The sequence below is a fragment of the Marmota monax genome, unplaced genomic scaffold (genome assembly GCF_021218885.2).
Source record: "Marmota monax isolate L192 unplaced genomic scaffold, Marmota_monax_Labrador192_F-V1.1 WCK01_AAM20220418_F8-fsc00118, whole genome shotgun sequence".
In the NCBI taxonomy this organism is placed as follows: domain Eukaryota; kingdom Metazoa; phylum Chordata; class Mammalia; order Rodentia; family Sciuridae; genus Marmota; species Marmota monax.
Window position 1 is genome coordinate 5582460 of NW_026695231.1, and position 18294 is coordinate 5600753.

At 40.6% G+C, this 18294-nt stretch overlaps 1 protein-coding gene across 3 annotated transcripts in view; it reads left to right on the forward strand.

The window, feature by feature from the left end:
- The window catches only part of Tgfb2 (transforming growth factor beta 2), an 83843-nt gene that overhangs the window by 4090 nt on the left and 61459 nt on the right, over positions 1 to 18294 (forward strand). For 2 of the 3 annotated variants that reach the window (XM_046438476.2, XM_046438478.2), the window contains exon 2: positions 11589 to 11672. The exons of the other annotated variant lie outside the window; for it this stretch is intronic. In XM_046438476.2, coding sequence (XP_046294432.1) covers positions 11589 to 11672 — 84 coding nt within the window. The remainder of the gene's footprint in view (positions 1 to 11588; positions 11673 to 18294) is intronic. 3 annotated transcript variants of the gene reach the window in all.

An 18294-nucleotide genomic window follows, 5' to 3' on the forward strand; every position in this document is an offset into this window, starting at 1 on the left:
ACTACAGATTGCTGATAGCCCTTTGTGGGACATTTTATGAAGTTCAGACTAAATATTTTTAGCAATGTGGAGATTTAAAAGTAAAAATATAAGAGATATTGTATATGCCCTCAGGCATATTTTGTCTTAAATATTATCCTTGGCTAAGTGTACTATATAAATACAGTAAATATGAATAGAACTGGTCAGGTGCCAAGCTCCTAGTATGAATTTTAGTCAAGAATGTATTTATGGGATATAAATAATACTGTGTCAACATTTAAAGAAGGGGTCTGATTAGTTTTGAATTTATTCATATTGATCTTTTCACATGCTGTTAGTTTAAGACTCAAAGTGGAGTTAGGCTAAGGTTTACCGATGGTTTGCCCAGTGGGAATTAAGTGAACTTTGAATAGTTTGACAATCCATTTGAAGTCCATTCAAAAGACACTGCACAAGGTTTTAAATTTAGAGAGTGACTGTTGAATCAAAGTAGCATCTGTAGAGGCTTGGACATTCAGAAAGAATAAAAGAAAGGACGAGACAGGTTTTCAGTTTCTTTCTCTCCTATTTTCATTGTAACAAATCAGGTAATGTTCCAACTACAGAAACCCTTACCTTCCCACCCCCACCATCTCTGCAGGGACAGTTGGCAATGTCTGAAGACATTTTTTGGTTGTCATGACTAGGGGTGGAGTAGTACTCCTGGTATTCATTGGGTAGAAGCCAAGGATGTTTCTAACCTTCCTATAAAGCACAGGACTGCTCCCCCTTCCTCCATATATCAAGAATTATCTGGCCCCAAATTTCAGTATTGCCCATGGTTAGGAGCTCTGGAACCCTGGTATTTATCTTGGCCTACTGAATTCTGTTAGTAGTACCATTTTAGAAGTAATAACAAAAGTAAAAGATCTTTGTGACCAAATAATATTAAAATGAAAGCATTGAATATGACAATCAGAAAGTTATCTAATTAAATAGAATATTAATTAGACCATTTTGTATGGTGTATACTTGAATATTGTGATCTTAACATCACCTACATTTGGGACATCGACCTTTTCCTTTTATTTAGTTAAGAAATGGAGTTGACCCTTCCATGAGCTGCCTCACTCAGCAACAGTATGATGTTAGTCAGAACACAGCAAAAAAAGAAATGAGGAATTACCTTGGATTTTCCTTTCAAGTAAAATAAGCTGTTTTGTGTTAATGAAGAGTGGAATCGCCAAACTAGGGAACTGGAGAAAATAATCATTTTTGTTTATTCTATCATACTAATTTAGATAAACTAAAATATTCAGCTTAAAAAAAATCACAATGAGGTTACCTTTGTAATTGTTTCACACAAATGCTAAACATTTAATACTAAGCAATCTGCTTTATTATTTTCCTGTAATTTTCCTAGTGAAATTTTGGAATATAAAATGAATACCAATGACACTGGTTTGGGGGAATATGACTTAGTTTTGTCTTCATGAATATGTCTCTCTATATACAAATGGCTGGTCTGTTGGCCAATTGCCCAATGAAGGAAAATGTTAGCAATTTCTGGAATACAGTAGCATATTTGGTTTATGTAGTATTTTTGTTTTATTTTTTTTAAGGTTTTCTCATTGTGTTTGTATGTAGGGGTGAGAGAGATAGAGAGAGAGAGAGAGAGAGAGAGAGAGAGAGAGAGAGAGAGAGAGATGAGATCAAAGAACAGACATGAACTCTTTGACTTCCAGAAAGATTTATTTATGTGCAACAGACCAAACTTTAATTCCTTCTCTCTTATTGCATCATTGCTTGTACTAACTCTGGTACCTAATTGTGGTTACATTTAAGTTAGGCCACATTCTCCTCTTTCAGGATTTCCTCTTTTTTACTTTTCAGACTAGAAAAAAAAAAAGTCCTCAGTTTTTAACTGAAACAGTTAGATAGTCTTTGTTGCCAACGTAGGCCAGCCGGCCTTATGCTTCTCCTGAGGAGACCCTGCTGGATAGAGGCTGTCTTCAGAGAAGCTTGAGGGGTGTCCCAGGACCACTTATCTCTTAGAAGGAACCCTGGGGTCCTCTCTGTCTCCACAGCGACCCCTGTGGACTACCTAAGGAGCTGCACTTTTTGAATTACAGTTTCTCCCTGGTGAAAAGACGATGATGTAACCTAGTCACAGCATCTTCCATATAAAGATATGAAAGAATGACAGATCATTTTTCCTAGAGGAAATGGGAATATGAGAAAAAGGCTAATGACTCACTGTTGAACCCACATCAAATCTGGGTTAGAACTGAGGAGTTCATTGACTCCTAGGCCTTTGCCCAGAGATTACAACACACTTCAGGCTGCAATTTTAGAAGGTTCCGGAAGATAGAGTGGAGGAGCCTACCTCTGGGAGAGGTGTGCAGGTCACCACTTGGGTGCGACTCCGGCCTGACTTCTTCCCCACTGCCACACCTACCCTTCTTTGGAGGTTCAGGAGTAAGGTGAACTGCAACCAGGAGAATGTGCTGAAGATAGCCCTTGCTGCTCTCTTGATGGAGAATTTCCGGTCCTCAGGGGATCCTGCAGAGATCCCTTGGATCTGCCAGATGTGCTTTCCCTGCTTCCGAAGCCCTTCTGCTTTAGGGTGTATTCCATTTTGCAGATTCTGAACAGCTTGATGAAACATGGCCCTGGCTGAGATAAACAAATATTTCCATTGTCATTTTAAAAGCACATGGTGTGCTTTTGGTTTTTTTGAGTGTCCTTTAAACAAAAATGGTTTTTAACCTAGGAATTCAATGTTCTCCAAGTATTTTACCTTAAGTTCGATAATACATTAGGGATTCTTTGATGGGCTTGTTTAGACTGAAAGGCTTGCTTCTGTCATTTGTTTACATGAAATCTGCATCAGGCTCCAACCACTAGCTACTTCTGTTCCTCATTCATTTTGTTTCTTTTCTGATGTCTGATCTCCAGAAATGGATGTTTGACTGCACTTCTCCAACACCTTGCTGCCTGGATTGGCTGGGTGGCCTTAACTCAGCACAGGGCTCTTCCTCCCAACCTGTGATTTGTCTTCTTGCCCTTTACTATGATGTGTATGGAAGTCTACTGCTTATACATCATGTCCCTGTTCCACACTTGGCTGAGTCTCTGGGAGACAGAAGCCCCTTCATTTTAGAGGGTCATAGTTTCTTCACTGGACCACCTGCTTCCTGGAGGTGCAGAGGATTGAGATGATGTTTACCAGGAAGCACCTGGCACAGCTGCGATGGACATGTAGCAGGGCTATGCAGGGCAGCTTTTATTCACTGAATGGCAAACACCATTGACTTTAAGATGCACTGTTATTTTATGTGCCACTGAGAAAGAAGTATCACTCTAGTTAATGCTAAGGTGGCACTGATGATAAAAGAAAGTCTGGACTTTAGAGATATTAAAATGTGATTTTAAAAAATGGTGCCTGGGAACCACTTCCACTTCAGACTTCCATTCCCTTTTTTCTTTGTTAAGTTCCAATCAGTGAATCTAGTTTCCTTGTTCACTCTAGTTTCCTGGTTCTTTAGGAGACCTTTGCCATTATGGTCAGGACACATAGAATGGCAAGGGTTGGTAATCTACTATATGAGAAGGCCTTGAGAGTTTAGGCTTCTTCGGTTCTGCTTTCTTAGATGACATCCAAGACCCTTCAAGGTCTAGTCCCACCTTTGCTCAGCCCCTTCTCTTACTAAAGTCTGACATGAAAATTACATTCCCACTATATCACCTTCTTTGGTTTACACAAACGGGCCATTTATTTTTATGCTCCTGAGCCATTGTTGGTGCTATTTCTTCCCCTGGGAGTATTTCTTCTTATTATTTTGCATCACTGGGAATTGAACTCAGGGGTGCTCTACCACTGATGACATCCCAGCCCTTATGTATGCATGCATGTATGTATGTATGTATGTATGTATGTATGTATTTAAGGTCAGGGTCTCACAAAGGCTGACCTTGAACTTGGGATCCTCCTGCCTTGACTTCCCAAGTAACTGGGATTATAGGTGAGTGCCACTGTGCCCAGGTGAGATCTGTCTTTTATCACTTATTATAAAAGCCCTTCTAGCTTTAGTAAGATGCCACCTCCTTAAGAGGCCTTCTTTGGTTTCCTAGTCTTGCTGAATTGGCTCTCACACTGCACCATCACTATCTTAAGTTTTATCTCTATCTCTGCCTCTTTTGTTCTTCATAATTTCTCACTGTGCTCTGGGCTGTCTTCTTTATTGGTTTGTAAATGTTCTCGGAATAGGAACTGAGCGTCTAACTTCTCTGAACTCTTACAGAACCTCGCATAGTGTCTTTGTTCAATAAATATTTAACAGATGAATGAGCACTAAGATTGAACCACCAGAGGGTCTGAGTTCAAAGGGTCTGGACCAGGTGACATGGAACTGAAATCTGCTCACCTTCAATTTCAGGGAAGATATACTTAACGGGTATCACGGGCCAAGAGGCAGCCTAGGGCTTCTCGTGACCTTACATTTCCTGTTGCCCGTTTTTTTAGACCATAAAGAAAATGATGGTGATGATAATGGTGAAAGCTAACCTTTATTGATACGTCCTCTGCAGAGATTTAAATACTTTATGTGTATGTTCTAGTTTCTTCATCTTCACAAGCATCCCTTTGAGGTTAGCACTGATTTTTTTTCCCTTTAATATCTGAGGACATGGATATTTCTATTTCTAGCAGTGATGTGTTATAGAAGTAAGGCTTTTGGTCACCACAGAGAGAAGAAACCATAATACAGACTAGAAGCCCTAATACAGAACCCAGAAAACGAAGAGCATGACTTTTCTTGACCTCTTGAAAAACAATGCAGTGCATCTGGGAGAGAATGGTGACTCTTCTAGCAAGAATTGAATTTACACAAGTTTGGCTCTGTTTTCCTTGCCTCTAACATATTCAGCTTTTATCTCTGTATTTGATTGATCCCCAAATTGGAGATTTATCAAGTCCCTGGTTTTGATCTTTCCCTGTAACTTTTTTCCCCCCATAAATTTTGATAGATTTGATTGATAGGACATTCCTCTAGTCTCTTTCAGAGAATTGTGTTTGGGAAAGCAGGATGGTGCCATACATGAGCATGGGCTTCGAAGCTGGACAGATCCAATAAGTAAAGAAGGAAGAAGAACAAACAAGGGAATTGCACCAAAGGAATCTCAGAGGTTAAAAGGGAAACATCCAAGCCAAGAAGTCCTACTCTAGGATGGGTGTGGTGGTGCACACCTGTGATCTTAGCTACTCAGGAGGCTGAGGCAGAACGATCACAGATTGGAGGTCAGCCTGGACAATTTAGTGAGACCCTGTCTCAAATAAAAGTTTTTAAAAGGCTGGAGATATAGTTCCATGTTAGAGTGCCTGCTTAGCATGTGTATGGCCCTGGGTTCAATCTTCAGTACACAAAAAAAAAAAAGTCCTACCATAGTCACAATTGTTAAAAAGTGGTCCTTTTTGGGTTACAGATTGGCTCTCTCCTTGAGAGTTATCAGAGCTGTCTCATTGACATTCAGGTTGCTTCCTGCAGAGTTAAGATCTGGGCTCTGCCATTGTTGGCACAGTAGCTGGGGTTGGAGCCCCTTCACTTGACCTGGCCTCCGTTACTTCACTGGGTGAAGATGGCCGTTATAAAGTCTTGGTGAGGAGGCGTGTGAGGAAGCACCTAATGCAGCTGCTCCTGGCCCTTCCAGTCCCACCCCTCCTCACAGGTTCCTTTTCTTCCTTCTTCCTTTGGCGAGAGTCTCTGTGGAGGAAGAAGCCAGGACATTTGGAGCCAAGACTGAGCCTGGTTTGGCAGCTGTGGCTAGACTTGGATAGACCTCATTTCACCTTCATTACCTAGCATTAGCCACAGCAGTTTCTGAGCTGTCAGGTGAAAAGGGCCTTAGCAATGGAGTGAGACATTAGGAGAAGAGGTCTCAAAGAGGAAGCTGCATGAAGGAAAGTGAAGGGACTGTTCAGGAGAAATGAAAAACCTGGGTGCTGGTATCAGAGAGCAAAACCACCCTAAAACCTCAGAGCATTGTTGGCAGTGCAAGGTGTTCACTGAGAACTGAGTTAGCTTCTGGCTTTGCCGGGGCTACCCAGGAACACCACTTCACTGATGTGAGAAAGCATTGCTGTCTGACAGGAATTGAATTGCTTGGATTTTGTGTCTCTTACAAGAAGGGAAAGCCTTATGGTGCTGAGAAAGAGAACCTCTGTGGACTGGGACCATCCCTTCCTCTGTTCTCTCAAAAATGAGCACTTGGATTTGTTATGCCTGATAAGTAAGAAATGTTTGGCTTAGATGTTCCTTTACCCACAGCAACTGAGAAACAGAAGGCAAATGGAAAATGCTTTTTGGATGTTGTGAAGCCCAAACTTTCTGAAAATAGTTTGAACACATTATTTCCAAGCCTCCACAGGCAGCTGTTTTCTTTCACACGAGCATGTTCCACACATCTCTGTTCCCTGGGAGAGGGTCCTTGTTGCCTCAGGACTTCCTGGGTCCTTGTGTGTTGGTAATGGGGGAGCAAGTTGTTCCCAAAGAAGAGACACTGTGTTTTTGAAAGAGAAATCATGGCGCAGCTATTTGAGAAAAGGAGTTGCTTTTTTGGAGTTGTTGTTTGTTTCAGGAAATACTACAGCATCTTTCTGGTTTCATGAAAGCAAATGAAAGATGCTGGGACTTCAACCTTGGCTTTGGCCATCTGGCTTTCCCTGTTACCACCCTGACGAATACCACATCTGTCTTGGCAAATTAGTTCACAGATAATCACTCATTCCTGACTTTAGGCTATTCTAGCCATCTTTGTTACCTCATCTTGTGAACAAGAATGCAGAGTTTGGTTGTAAGAAGGACACTGAAATGACCACAGGGTCCACTGACCTTTGCAAAAATTTATCTGAAAAAAAGATCATTGTAATTTTGTAGTGTATTTTATGAGTACTGAAATATTTCCGGTTGCCAGAATATAAATGGGAATATTCTGGAAAGTATAATTTAATTTTTAAATTTTGGATTCGTTTCAGTATTGGTTATTTCAATCCTTCTTAGAACAAGTTTATCAGAGATGATTCTGTCTACACCTTTGTAGCTGTAACTTTGTCATTCCTTCCATTGGGGGGATTCTTTCTCATATGGTCATTTGTTTCTTTCTGTTGACTTAATCACATTTTCACTTCTGCTTTGACATCTTCATGGCAATCTCACTGGAGTCATTTTTACTTGTTTTATAATGAACTCTTATAATTAAGCTGCCGGCTCATAAAGCCCAAAAGAAAGAAAGGTCAATGGCTTATTCTGATTTTACTTTATTATTATTATTATTATTAATATTATTTTTATACCAAAAGCATTTAACCACTGAGCAACATCCCATCCCTTTCTTTTACTTTTTATTTTGAGACATGGTCTTGCTAAGTTGCTTAGGACCTAGCTAAGTTGCAAAGGCTAGCATTAAACTTGTGATCCTCCTGCAGCAGCCTCCTGAGCCAATGGGATTACAGGCATGCACCACTGCATCCAGCTTGATTCTACTTTAGAAGGAGGAAAAAACAATCATAGACAGAGGACATTTCATTTCTTTGCAGAGGATGGATGATTTAGTGAAGGAATTGTCCCCTTGGATGTCTCTCTTTCAGGACTTTTTGGGCAAATCTTTCCACATCCAGGTGAATCATCCCTTGGTACTTTTGGCTCTGAAATTTGGGAAGGATGAAGAAAGGAGTGCTTCTGAGCTCCCAACTTTTACCTGCGAGTGGCAGGGAGGGCAGAACCAGAGCTGAATTATAGCCATCCTTTAAGGTGCTGAAGCAGCAGTCCCTCACCCCTTTATGCCTGTCCATCAAACTCCATCACCATAGGTTGCTGGCACTGTCTACACCCTGTTTTAGATCTGAGACACCTTGAGGCATTTTTTTTTAAATCTTACCTATTTGAAAAGTAATTTTGTCACTCATTTGGTCCTCTTTAGTATTAAACCTTCAGTTGTTAAATGTGTGGGCCATAGCCATGAACTAAGGTCTGACTTACCACTATTTTACCGACTAGACTTGAGTTTCTTTCTGCATGGAATGAGGTGACTGGTGCTCATTTGTCTTGGAGAGAGGTACATTTCAGAATTCCACTGTCAGAAAATATCACTATCAATAATGAAACTATGCACGTAGAGTCATGTCAAATGTCATTAATTCTTATTCTAAAATAGGGTCTCAAACCAAGCTGACCTCAAATCATTGTATATTTGGAACATTTTTCCCTTTCTCAGTAATACTTGCTGGAAATTCTCTAAAAAGAGTTTAGTGTCAGGAGGAAAGATAGCATCCATGTTTAGAATTGTTAAAATTACAAGAGATGCATTCTGTTGTTGGAGGGGTTGGGAGAACTGGAGCAGGAGCTAATTTGACATAAAGTTTATTGAAGCACTTTTAATGGGATTGAAGCATTTTAAGGAAATTTTTAATTCTGAGACAGGATCTCACTAAATTGCTGAGGCTGGCCTTGAACTTGTGATAGTCCTGCCTCAGTCTCTTGAGTAGCTGGGATTACAGGAATGCACCACTTCCACTGACTGCATTGAAGCATTTTTAATTCCGCTTAAGATATTACAGCAAGAATGGCTTTATTTCTAGCTTATAGACATTTTCACATTATATAAAACTGATTTTTACTCAGAACATATATAAACCTTATGAGGAGACACTTTTTCCTTGACCCACCTAGATGGATTGCTTTGAGATCAAATGATGTTTTGTAAATGGCCTTTCTAACCTATAAGTCACAAAGACCTGGACGAGTGGTTCTCAAATTTACCATGCAAAAAAATCAAGCATGGTGCTTATTATAAATGTAAACTCCTAAGCCTTTGTCTCCCACTCCATTTCCAAATTATTATTCAATAGTTTGAAGTTAAGCTCCAACAACCTGCATCTTGACAAGCAGGCCAGGTGATTCTCTCTCAAATGATTCGAAACACACTCTAGAAACATTGTTGTTTTGTTGTTTTATTTCTGAGCTGTGTTGTCACAGGCAAAACTGAACGCCAACACTTATAGTTCATATCAGAATCATTTAGTTATTTCTAAATCACCTATACCAAATTTTAATTCTGGGACTTCTTCTATTTTATAACTTGTATAACCCATAGTTGCCCATTTATTAATTATGAGTGCCCAGAGTCTTCTAAAAAGCACTGTCTCTAAGACTATAAATGTCTCAGATGTTTATAGTGTTTCACGTTTTACAAACCATTTCGCATATATCTAGAGCTTCACTGATCTTAAAAAAAAAATCCATATCCCAGTACTGCTTCAGTCATGTAGATGACTGAAAATTCATAACTTAAAAACTAAGGACTGCTTTCTGAGGCCTGAGTAGTCACTATTTGCATTTTTATGTCTTCATCCAATTCATGATCTTTTTTAAAAATATTTTTTTAGTTGTGGATGGACATAGTATCTTTATTTTATTTATTTATTTTTATGCAATGCTGAGGCTTGAACCCAGTGCCTCACATGCAAGGCAAGCACTCTACCACTGAGCTACAACCCAGCTCCAATTCATGATCTTAATTGCTAAGGCTCTGCTTGAAAATAAAACAGAAAAAAAGAAAGGAAAGAAATAATTTTAAGACTGCAACTTCATAGCAGAATGAAAGTAAACCAAAGGTGCATATTTAAGTCGGGCATGCTGGAAATTGTAAATGACAATAGTCACGTCACCTTGTTCCTACCTGTGACCTGGGTGACCCAGGGCAGTGTCAGGGATCTGAATCCCATGGATAGAACTGTCCCTCTTCTGTACCACGACATCCAGTGGCCTGAAGAAGGTGCTGTTTCCCAGGAAAAGGATTGAAATCCCCCCAAGAAATGCATAGGGCCATAGTTTGGAGAAAAAGTATTACTAACCAAGCGACTCACTTTGCATCTTCTACCTTCCTTTGGTTATTTTCTTTTGGATTTTTATTTAGGATAATTTTCAGCATCTCTTTTTAAAGACCAACTTTGAATGAGAAATCTTTGATTGGTAATCTTGTGACAAACAGTTTATACCCAGTGTAGCTTCCTGTCTTTGCTGACTGGTTATTTGAGGGAATATTCTCCCTATCAGGCTGTGGAGAAAGCACTAAAAATAAACAGCATGGTTGCTTCTTGGTAGGAACATATGGGAACAGATGTCAGCTGGAAGCAGCATATGGTGGCATCAGGGTAGGAGAATGTGTTTCTAGCAGCCCAGATGCTAGGCCTTCATTTCCATGCCACACTGGCCACAGAAAACCCCCATCTCAATGAAAGAGTGTGTTGGCTGGACCGCATAATCCATGTATGTGTGAAAAAGTGTCACTGGGGTCTTTGTAGGAGGCTGAATGTTGGAGATGGTAAGTTGCAGAGTATGGGAAAGGCTGACACTATCCATGTTAAAATTGAGTGATAAAAGGCACAGATCTGGGGGAAAAAAAAGGATTCAATGAAGCCTTTGTTTTTTATCCAAAGAAGGGTTCAATACAGGGAAGGGTTCAATTCAGGTCTGAATATTGACAGTGTTACTTGCAGAAGATATGCCCTGCATATATAAAAGATGCATAGTTTCTGTCTATGCAAGGAGCCAGGACAGAATTATATCATGCCAGGCCTAGGAGGGCTCAGTTACATAGCTAATATGATTGCATTCCTTAATCATTTTTATTTGCCAGTCTTTTTTTAAATATAACATCTCATTCCCATCTTATAAAAACTCTCAGAGATAGCATTATGTCTGCCTCAACTTGTAGGCACTGAAGTTGAGGTAAACTCCAGGGCTTGTCCAAAGATTCATGGGAAATCAATGATAGAATGGGGATTTTAGCCCATATCTTCTCATCCAAAGCTCCTACTATAGGCAGGAAAGCCTTTGAACACTCAAGAATTTTTTTTTTCTTTTCTTCAATTTGAGACTTTTTTTTTTTTTTTTTTTTTGGTGTAGTTTTGTCTCTAAGAATAAGGTGGGAAATATCCAATTGCTTTTACTTTAAAGAAAGTGAAGTTTAAAATTTCTGGATGTCATACTCTGAGGGGAGAAATGTTTAATCCATTTCAAAGAGCTCCAGCTTTTGAAACTGTAGCTAAGCAGCTACAACCAATATGCCCTTGTACTTTTGACTCATTTCAAGTCAGAGTTTTCATATGCCAGTTAAAAATAATGACAGGTGGTTTTAAGAACTCTAAAAATCTAGGCCAGCCAAAGAAACACCAGGTATTATTCTTAATGGGTAGGCTGTCTTTTGTCAAAGAGGGTCAAGATCTCTCTTATTCATCTTTAGTATAACTCAAGGTATTTATTTTACTATTTTAGTTTATAAATTGTATATTGTTATTTCAATGTTAGAGTGTGTTAAAGGGAAAACAGAATCCAGGAGTCTGATAGCTGGTTAAGGGAGGCCAGGAGATCTGGGAGACCAGAATCCAGAATCCTCTATAGATCTTTGTGTGTGACCTCCTGACCCTGGGTTGCAGGGACCTTGTATATCTGGGTGGGGGCAATAAGAACATTCAGTGAGTCCCTCTTCTACTTTGAGTCTTTGTATAGTTCTGTGTCGGGCCTCTCTTCAGTAAAATAGCTAATGACTGTGCTTTTTAAAACTCCTAGCTGTCTGCCCAGTTGTTACAACACCCTCTGGCTCAGTGGGCAGCTTGTGCGCCAGACAGTCCCAGGTGCTCTGTGGGTACCTTGGTGAGTACACTCGTCTGCTTTATTCCTCGTTTGACGTGGTGATATCAAGTCCGTCTTTAGTTTCTGTCTCCTGTGGGGTGCACATTAGAGGCTAAATAGGATTCTGAAATGCAGCCTTGTAGCTGAGTTTATCACAAAGGTGCCTGACATTTCCTAGTCAGAGTTTACATGAGAAGAGCTGATGAACAGCTTGGAAGATGTGCCATGACTTGACTGTAGCTTGTGAAAGTATTACTTGGGGGTAATGAAATATGTGTTCCAAGGGACACAGAGGGATTGGAAATATTGATCTCCTGATCCCCAGGGAGGCTTCTCTGGAGAGTTGAACAGTATAGCCTGAATGTCAAAGGAAGGTTGTTTTTTCATATCTTGTTTATGTGTGTGTTGTTATTCCCGACACATAGTAGTTGCTTAATTAATGTTTTTGTTCTGAACTAAAGGGGAAAAAGGAGATTTTTCTCTCGTTTGAGGTTTTTGCAGGAGGCCTAAGGGAGAGTTATGCTGATGCCATTATTTGTGACTTTCATATTGACATGTCTGAGTTGCATGAGAAAATGGACTGACAGGGGTCAACCCTCAGCTAATTGGACTTGAGCTTGCTGCGTGCTTGAACTATTTATCCCTGACCCTCACACAAAGTGCAGGCTTCTTAGAGCCAGTGCAATGGGTTAGGAAAAGGAGCACCAAAGCCAGAGGTCTCTACCTCTTTCTGATTTGGGACACTATTGTATTGCCACCAGCATTTATTGAATGCCTTCTGTATGCTGGGCAATGAGTCTGGACCTAAGAATAGAGCTTGAGTGATCCTAGCATTCAATAAATTCAGTGGCTGAGTTGTCCCCAAATCCTGCTTAGGAAAACAAGAAACAGACTCACAATCCTGGCATTAGTTAACCACCTGTATTTGAGGCCCTGAGAAGGTTTTGATTATGTTGATTGTAAATGTGGGAGGGTGGTGACCTGGATAGAGACAAAGGAAATGTTTCTATTTTTCTGGTAGAAGCCTGGTTCCCTGGATATCCTATTCTGTAATTTACCGTGCTTAATCTTGCTTCTTGGAAATCAATATAGTTTATCTACAGTGGCCTATGCTGGGATTTCCTCAAAGGGGGAAAAATTAAAGAAAAAACAAAAACAAAAACACCCTGATTCTGTTGAGAGTACATGTTTATTTTACTACAGAAAGCCTCAGAGTGGCTAGAGGCTGCTATATGAATGAAGAGTGAAAGATTTAATGCATGCTTTTAAAGCCCCCTTTTACCAGTTGGGTGGTTCATGTTTTTAGTCCCTACGATGGGTTGGGAAGAGGTAGGGAGGCTGAGGCAGGAGGATTGAAGTTAGAAGCCCCAGTAATTTAAAGAGGCCCCAAGCAACCTATTGAGAACTTGCCTCAAATTAAAAAAATAAAAATAAAAAGTTTAAAAAGGCTGGGAATATAAAAGGAAGGAGGGAGGGAGAGAGAAAATTTGAAAGAAAGAAAATTCAAACTCAAGACAGAAAGGCAATTAACACTCCCTTTTGTGAGACAAACTATATTTGAATTTGAACTTTATTTCACTCCTTAAACCCAAAAGTGGAATGTCCAGTTTTTCCCTACCCACTGACTGGCTTGTTGAAAGGAAGAGAAAGGGAAAGAAGTTAGGAAAAATTGGTTGGAGACACCCCATGTTGCTAATCCTCATCCTGATTCTCCGCATGTTGGTTGGACAGGGAAGGCCAGGAGGGCAATCCCCAATCTTCAGGAAGTTGGGGTTTGGAGAGCTAAATGCGTCGTCCTTGGTCACAGATCTAGATGCTGTCACCCATTCAGTAGGTCCCTTTCTTCCCTCCTGCTTTGGACTGATATCCTTTTCATCCCTCCCTCTGGTAGTAAAGAGGTCTTCCTTGGTTCTTCAGTTGGTTTTTCTTCTTAGAGTCTCCTTCTTACTTGGGGTTATTTTTTTTTTTAACACCTTTATTTACTTGTTTATTTTTGTATGTGGTGCTGAGGATCGAACCCAGGGGAGCGCTCTACCGCTGAGCCACAACCCCAGCCATTGGGGTTATTTTTTTTTTATCACCTGTTTGTTTCAAACTTCCCTTTTCCTTTGGGGAAAAACACGGGGAAGCCCACCTGCTCTGAAAAGACCAATCGTTTCTCCAAGGGGGTGGCCAGGTAGATGGGGCTCAGCTCCACGTGGATTCCCACAAGTGGGAGGCTCTTCTACTTTCCCAGCCCCCAGCTGACCCTTCTCAGACCTTCCATGCAAGACAGTGGGGCTCTGCATTCTTGTCTTGTCTTTCTTTTTTCCTTTCTTTCTTTTTCTTTTCTTTTCTTCTTTTTTTTTTTTTTTTTTTTTTTCTGTTCTTAGAAATAGTAATTGAGTAAAAATGTAAGTGAGCGTATGCCAGGGGGCAAGCATCCAGGGTCAGGGTGAATTTCTCCATGCTGAGTGTGATTTTGAACACTCGTTAAGTGGAGTGGGCCCATGCCAAGCAGCTCAAGGGCCATCCCTGTCACCTTGTGTGACCACCTCTCCGTTCCAAGGAGATGCTGGGCGTGGCTGGAGGCATTGTGGAGCCTGTGGCGCCTCTTTCTTTCCTCTCTCTGTAACCTAAGTGTGGTTGATAACTGCATGTCAGACACTGATGCTGATGGTGGCTCTGGGGCTCCATTGCCTTGAAATAAGAACAATAGGGAAGATGAAATGGTCCACGTCCTCACAGACCATGTGGTTGCATAATCTCTTTTCTCTTTCTAAATTCATTACCCCCAATAATATTGGTGGAGGTTAGGATGACCTGCCTAAAGTTTCCTAATAAGATAGAGGAATCCAGGGCTGGGTTTGTGGCACTGCCATAGAGTGCTCGCCTCACATGTACAATGCCCTGGGTTCAATCCTCAGCACCACCTAAACATAAAAAGCAAATAAAATAAAAAAGATATTGTGCTCAACTGCAACTAATAATAAATAAATAAATATTTTTTTAAAAAAGATAGAAGAATCCAGAGGACAGGCAATAGAGACAGTGTCTCTACATGAATGAATGGATGTACAATCATGAAGGTGAATTCCACTTTTTAAGTACTTACTGAATAAGAGGCTTTTAAGTAACTCAGTTAAGATATAAAGATGTTGTTGTTAAAAGCATGGCTTGTATTTGTATCTCCTGAGGCATCTTAAAAGCAGATTCCCTGGCCCTGTCTCAGACTCATAGAGTCTGAGAACAGCTGGGTGGGCGGAGCTGGGGACTTTGCATAGTCCAAACAGGCAGTGCAGGTGCTTCTGGCCTTGCGGATATTTGCAGCTGTATGAGGCAGCAGATGCAGGCCTGTTTACTTGTAGACATCCTGCTGGGAGGATGCAGATCAGTGAGGCCTCTGTTTGATCAGCTGGCCCTGCAAGCAAGGGACCCTGAATCTATAGCCCTAGTGGAGTTTTTGCTAGGTGCTTTTCATTTTCCTAAGTTCATCCAAGCACTGAGGTAGTCCTGTTGCTAATAGTATCACACAGATCCCTTGCTCACTGTTCATCCCAGAGGGGGCAGGGCACTGACTATGCAAGGAAGTAAAAAGGGTCATGTAGAGAGAGATGGTGGCAGATGCTCAGTTTGGAGATTATGCATGGGAGTGAATTCTTTCACCCAAGTGCCTTTAACTCCAGGCAATCATGGAGTGGCAAGGGGATTTTTGAAGTGAATATTTAATGCATATGTGACACATACTCTATAATGTATAAGTTAATGTATAATTCCCTGGTCAAAGCACTGCCATCCTCTTTACCGCCAGAATCCCGTTCTGACACATTCCATGGGGTTAGGATCTAGCCAACAATGGAATGTAAACTCTGTTATCTCAGCCAAACTCAGTTTCAGTGAACTACAGTTTTCTCATTCCAAATGGTGTTTTCTTCAAGCAGAAGTATTAGAGCAGGTGGGAATCTGACCAAGCTATTAATAAGTAAAGTTAATGATAAATGACTTGGTATTTGATTTGTGCAACCCTGGGCCTCCTGGTATTCTGGTGTGATTTTTAAACCACCCAGTATTTTGAATCCAACCATGCAGTATGAATATTTTATGATTTTGGTAGTGTGTGTGTGTGTGTGTGTGTGTGTGTGTTTTGTCATCCTACCATTTAATGAAATATCTAGTTCTCCTAGGTGGTCTGCATCATTTAAAGCCTATGTGGCTATTAAAATATGAGAAAAAATAACTTTCCAACACATCTTCAACCAAAAGATCTCTCTACATTATTTACAAATATAGATAGGGTTCTAAAATAAATGTCCAGTGCATGCAGAGATCTTTGGCAGGTAAAAGAGGACATCCTTATGATATACTAATTTATTCAGTGATATTTATTGTGTGTCTACTTGTATCAGGCACCCATGGCTGATAGGCATGGATGATACCACCAGTGAGTAAAACAGTAAAAATCCTTGCCTCTGTTGAGCTTACGTTCTATAGAAGAAGGAAGAAAATTAATAATAGAGGTTAAATAAGAATGATAGCATTTGATGAATGTTATGGGGGAACGAGTAGAACAAGTTTAGGATAGAGAAGTGAATTACGATTTTAAATAAGCAGGCTGTAGAAGAGTTAAGGCAGCATTTAAACAGACTTGAAGGAGATCAGAAAGTTATGTGGGGAAGAGCGTTTTTGGCAGAGGGAACTGCTAGGCTATTTCTGGCCTGTTCTAGGATTATCAGAAGTGTCCTCAAAGATGAGATTAGAAAGATCTTGAGTGACAATTCATGTGGGACCTCGTAGGCCATTCTAAGGTCTGTGGCTTCTTTTTCTCTGAATAAGATGGGGAGAACCGTGGTTTTCGCCAAAGGCCCACCATGGCTATTAGGTTAGGAGTGGAACTTAGGGTGGCCAGGGTAGAAGTGGTAAGTACATGAGCAGCCTTGGTAATGCACCGGCTGGAACTTGGTGACTGCAATTCTAGGTAAAACCACACAGGAATCTCAGACATTCCTTGTGCCGAGTTCTTTCTTCAGCAGATAGTTTGAGAGGTTCTTTATGTAGATTATGGTTTTTTTGTCTGTTTGGTGGTTTTTAATAGTCCTGAGTTTTTGGCAACTCACCTCCTTCCTTTCTGGCAAGGAGTTGGCGCTGTGTGAAAATAGCCCTGTAGGTCTCCCATCTTGTGCTGAGCAGCGGGCTGCGGCAGCTGTTGGAGTTTGTACTTGCTGTAATGCATGGTAATAGCCCCCCTGGACTCCGTAGCCAGGGACACCTGGCACTAAACTCATAGGTGACCATGCTTTAGCCTTCAAGAATGAAAAACTACCTTTCCAAGTCAGACTTGGAAGGATTTTTGGATCTGTCCAGCTGTGCCTAGTGCAGGAAATGGAAGTGCCCTTGCCTAAATGTTGAAATGGGGTCATAAGCCAGGGAATTTGTAAAACTATGTCTCTTATCAGTCAAAAAGCATTTCTTTTGGAGCAGAATTTGCTTTCTAATTCTAAAGTTTTGAATGGCAAGAATTACACTGGGATTCATCCATCTGTATAAGAAATATTGATTGAATCTCCTGGGTGCCACATGAAGCGTAGATCCTGTCCTTGGGGAGCCTACAACTTAGTGAGGAAGTCAGGCAGCCCAAACCAACCAAACCAAAATGCCAACTCTGTGTGGTTGATCACAAGTGAGACATCTGAGAAGCCAGAAGAAGAATTGTTTCACTTGGCCCAGAAAGGTGAAGGAAGTCTTCTTGTGGGAGATGATATTTGCCTCCTGAAAGATGACCTTTGAGATTGTAGTTTGGCCATCAAGCAGCAATAGGAAGCTGTTTTATGTTTTCTGGAAGGAGAATGTGTTAGTCAGCTTTTCATCTCTGTGACAAAATACCTGAGAAAAACAACTTAAAGAAGGAGAGATTTATTTTGGCTTATGGTTTCAGAGTTTTTAGTCCAAGGTCAGCTGGCTCCATTGCTTTGGGCTTGAGGTAAGGCAGAACATCATGGTGGAAGGGTGTGGTGGAAGAAAGCATTGGCTCCTGAGGGCCAGGAAGCAGAGAGAGAAAGAACAAGGAAGATGTCAGGGACAAGATGTATACTTCTAGGGCACATTTCTAGTGGTCCCAACTCTAACAGTTCCCACCTCCTTCTGAAAATGCTATCAAGTTATAAATCTATCTATAGATTCATTTACTAATGAGGGTAGAGCCCTCATGATCCATTCGCCTTCCCTAGAGTCCTACTGCTGAAAACTGTTTCATTGGGGACTAAACCTTCATTCAACACATGAGCCTTTGGGCAACATTCAAGATCCAAACCATAACAAAGAAGGTTTGTCCTTGCATATTGTTTCTTCCTGTGTGAGCTTGCATAACCCCTATCTTGATGAATCATGAAACAGCAAGAAAGCTTAGTGTGGTCTTTGGAAAAGTTAATTTATTTTTTTAATGGAATCTTGAAATGCTGGGTCTGGAGAATAGTCCAATATGTTTATGTCAAGTATTTATTATTCAAAGCTAATATGTTCAGAAGACATACTTGGCCTGTTGTATATGAACATCCATGTAACGATGTGCTGTGGTACAGTGGGACTCTGTGGAATAAAGCACTATTTTACAATTTCAAGGTCACTTTCTAGGGCTTTCCTCTCAGTCTCAGTTGTATACAATAAAAAA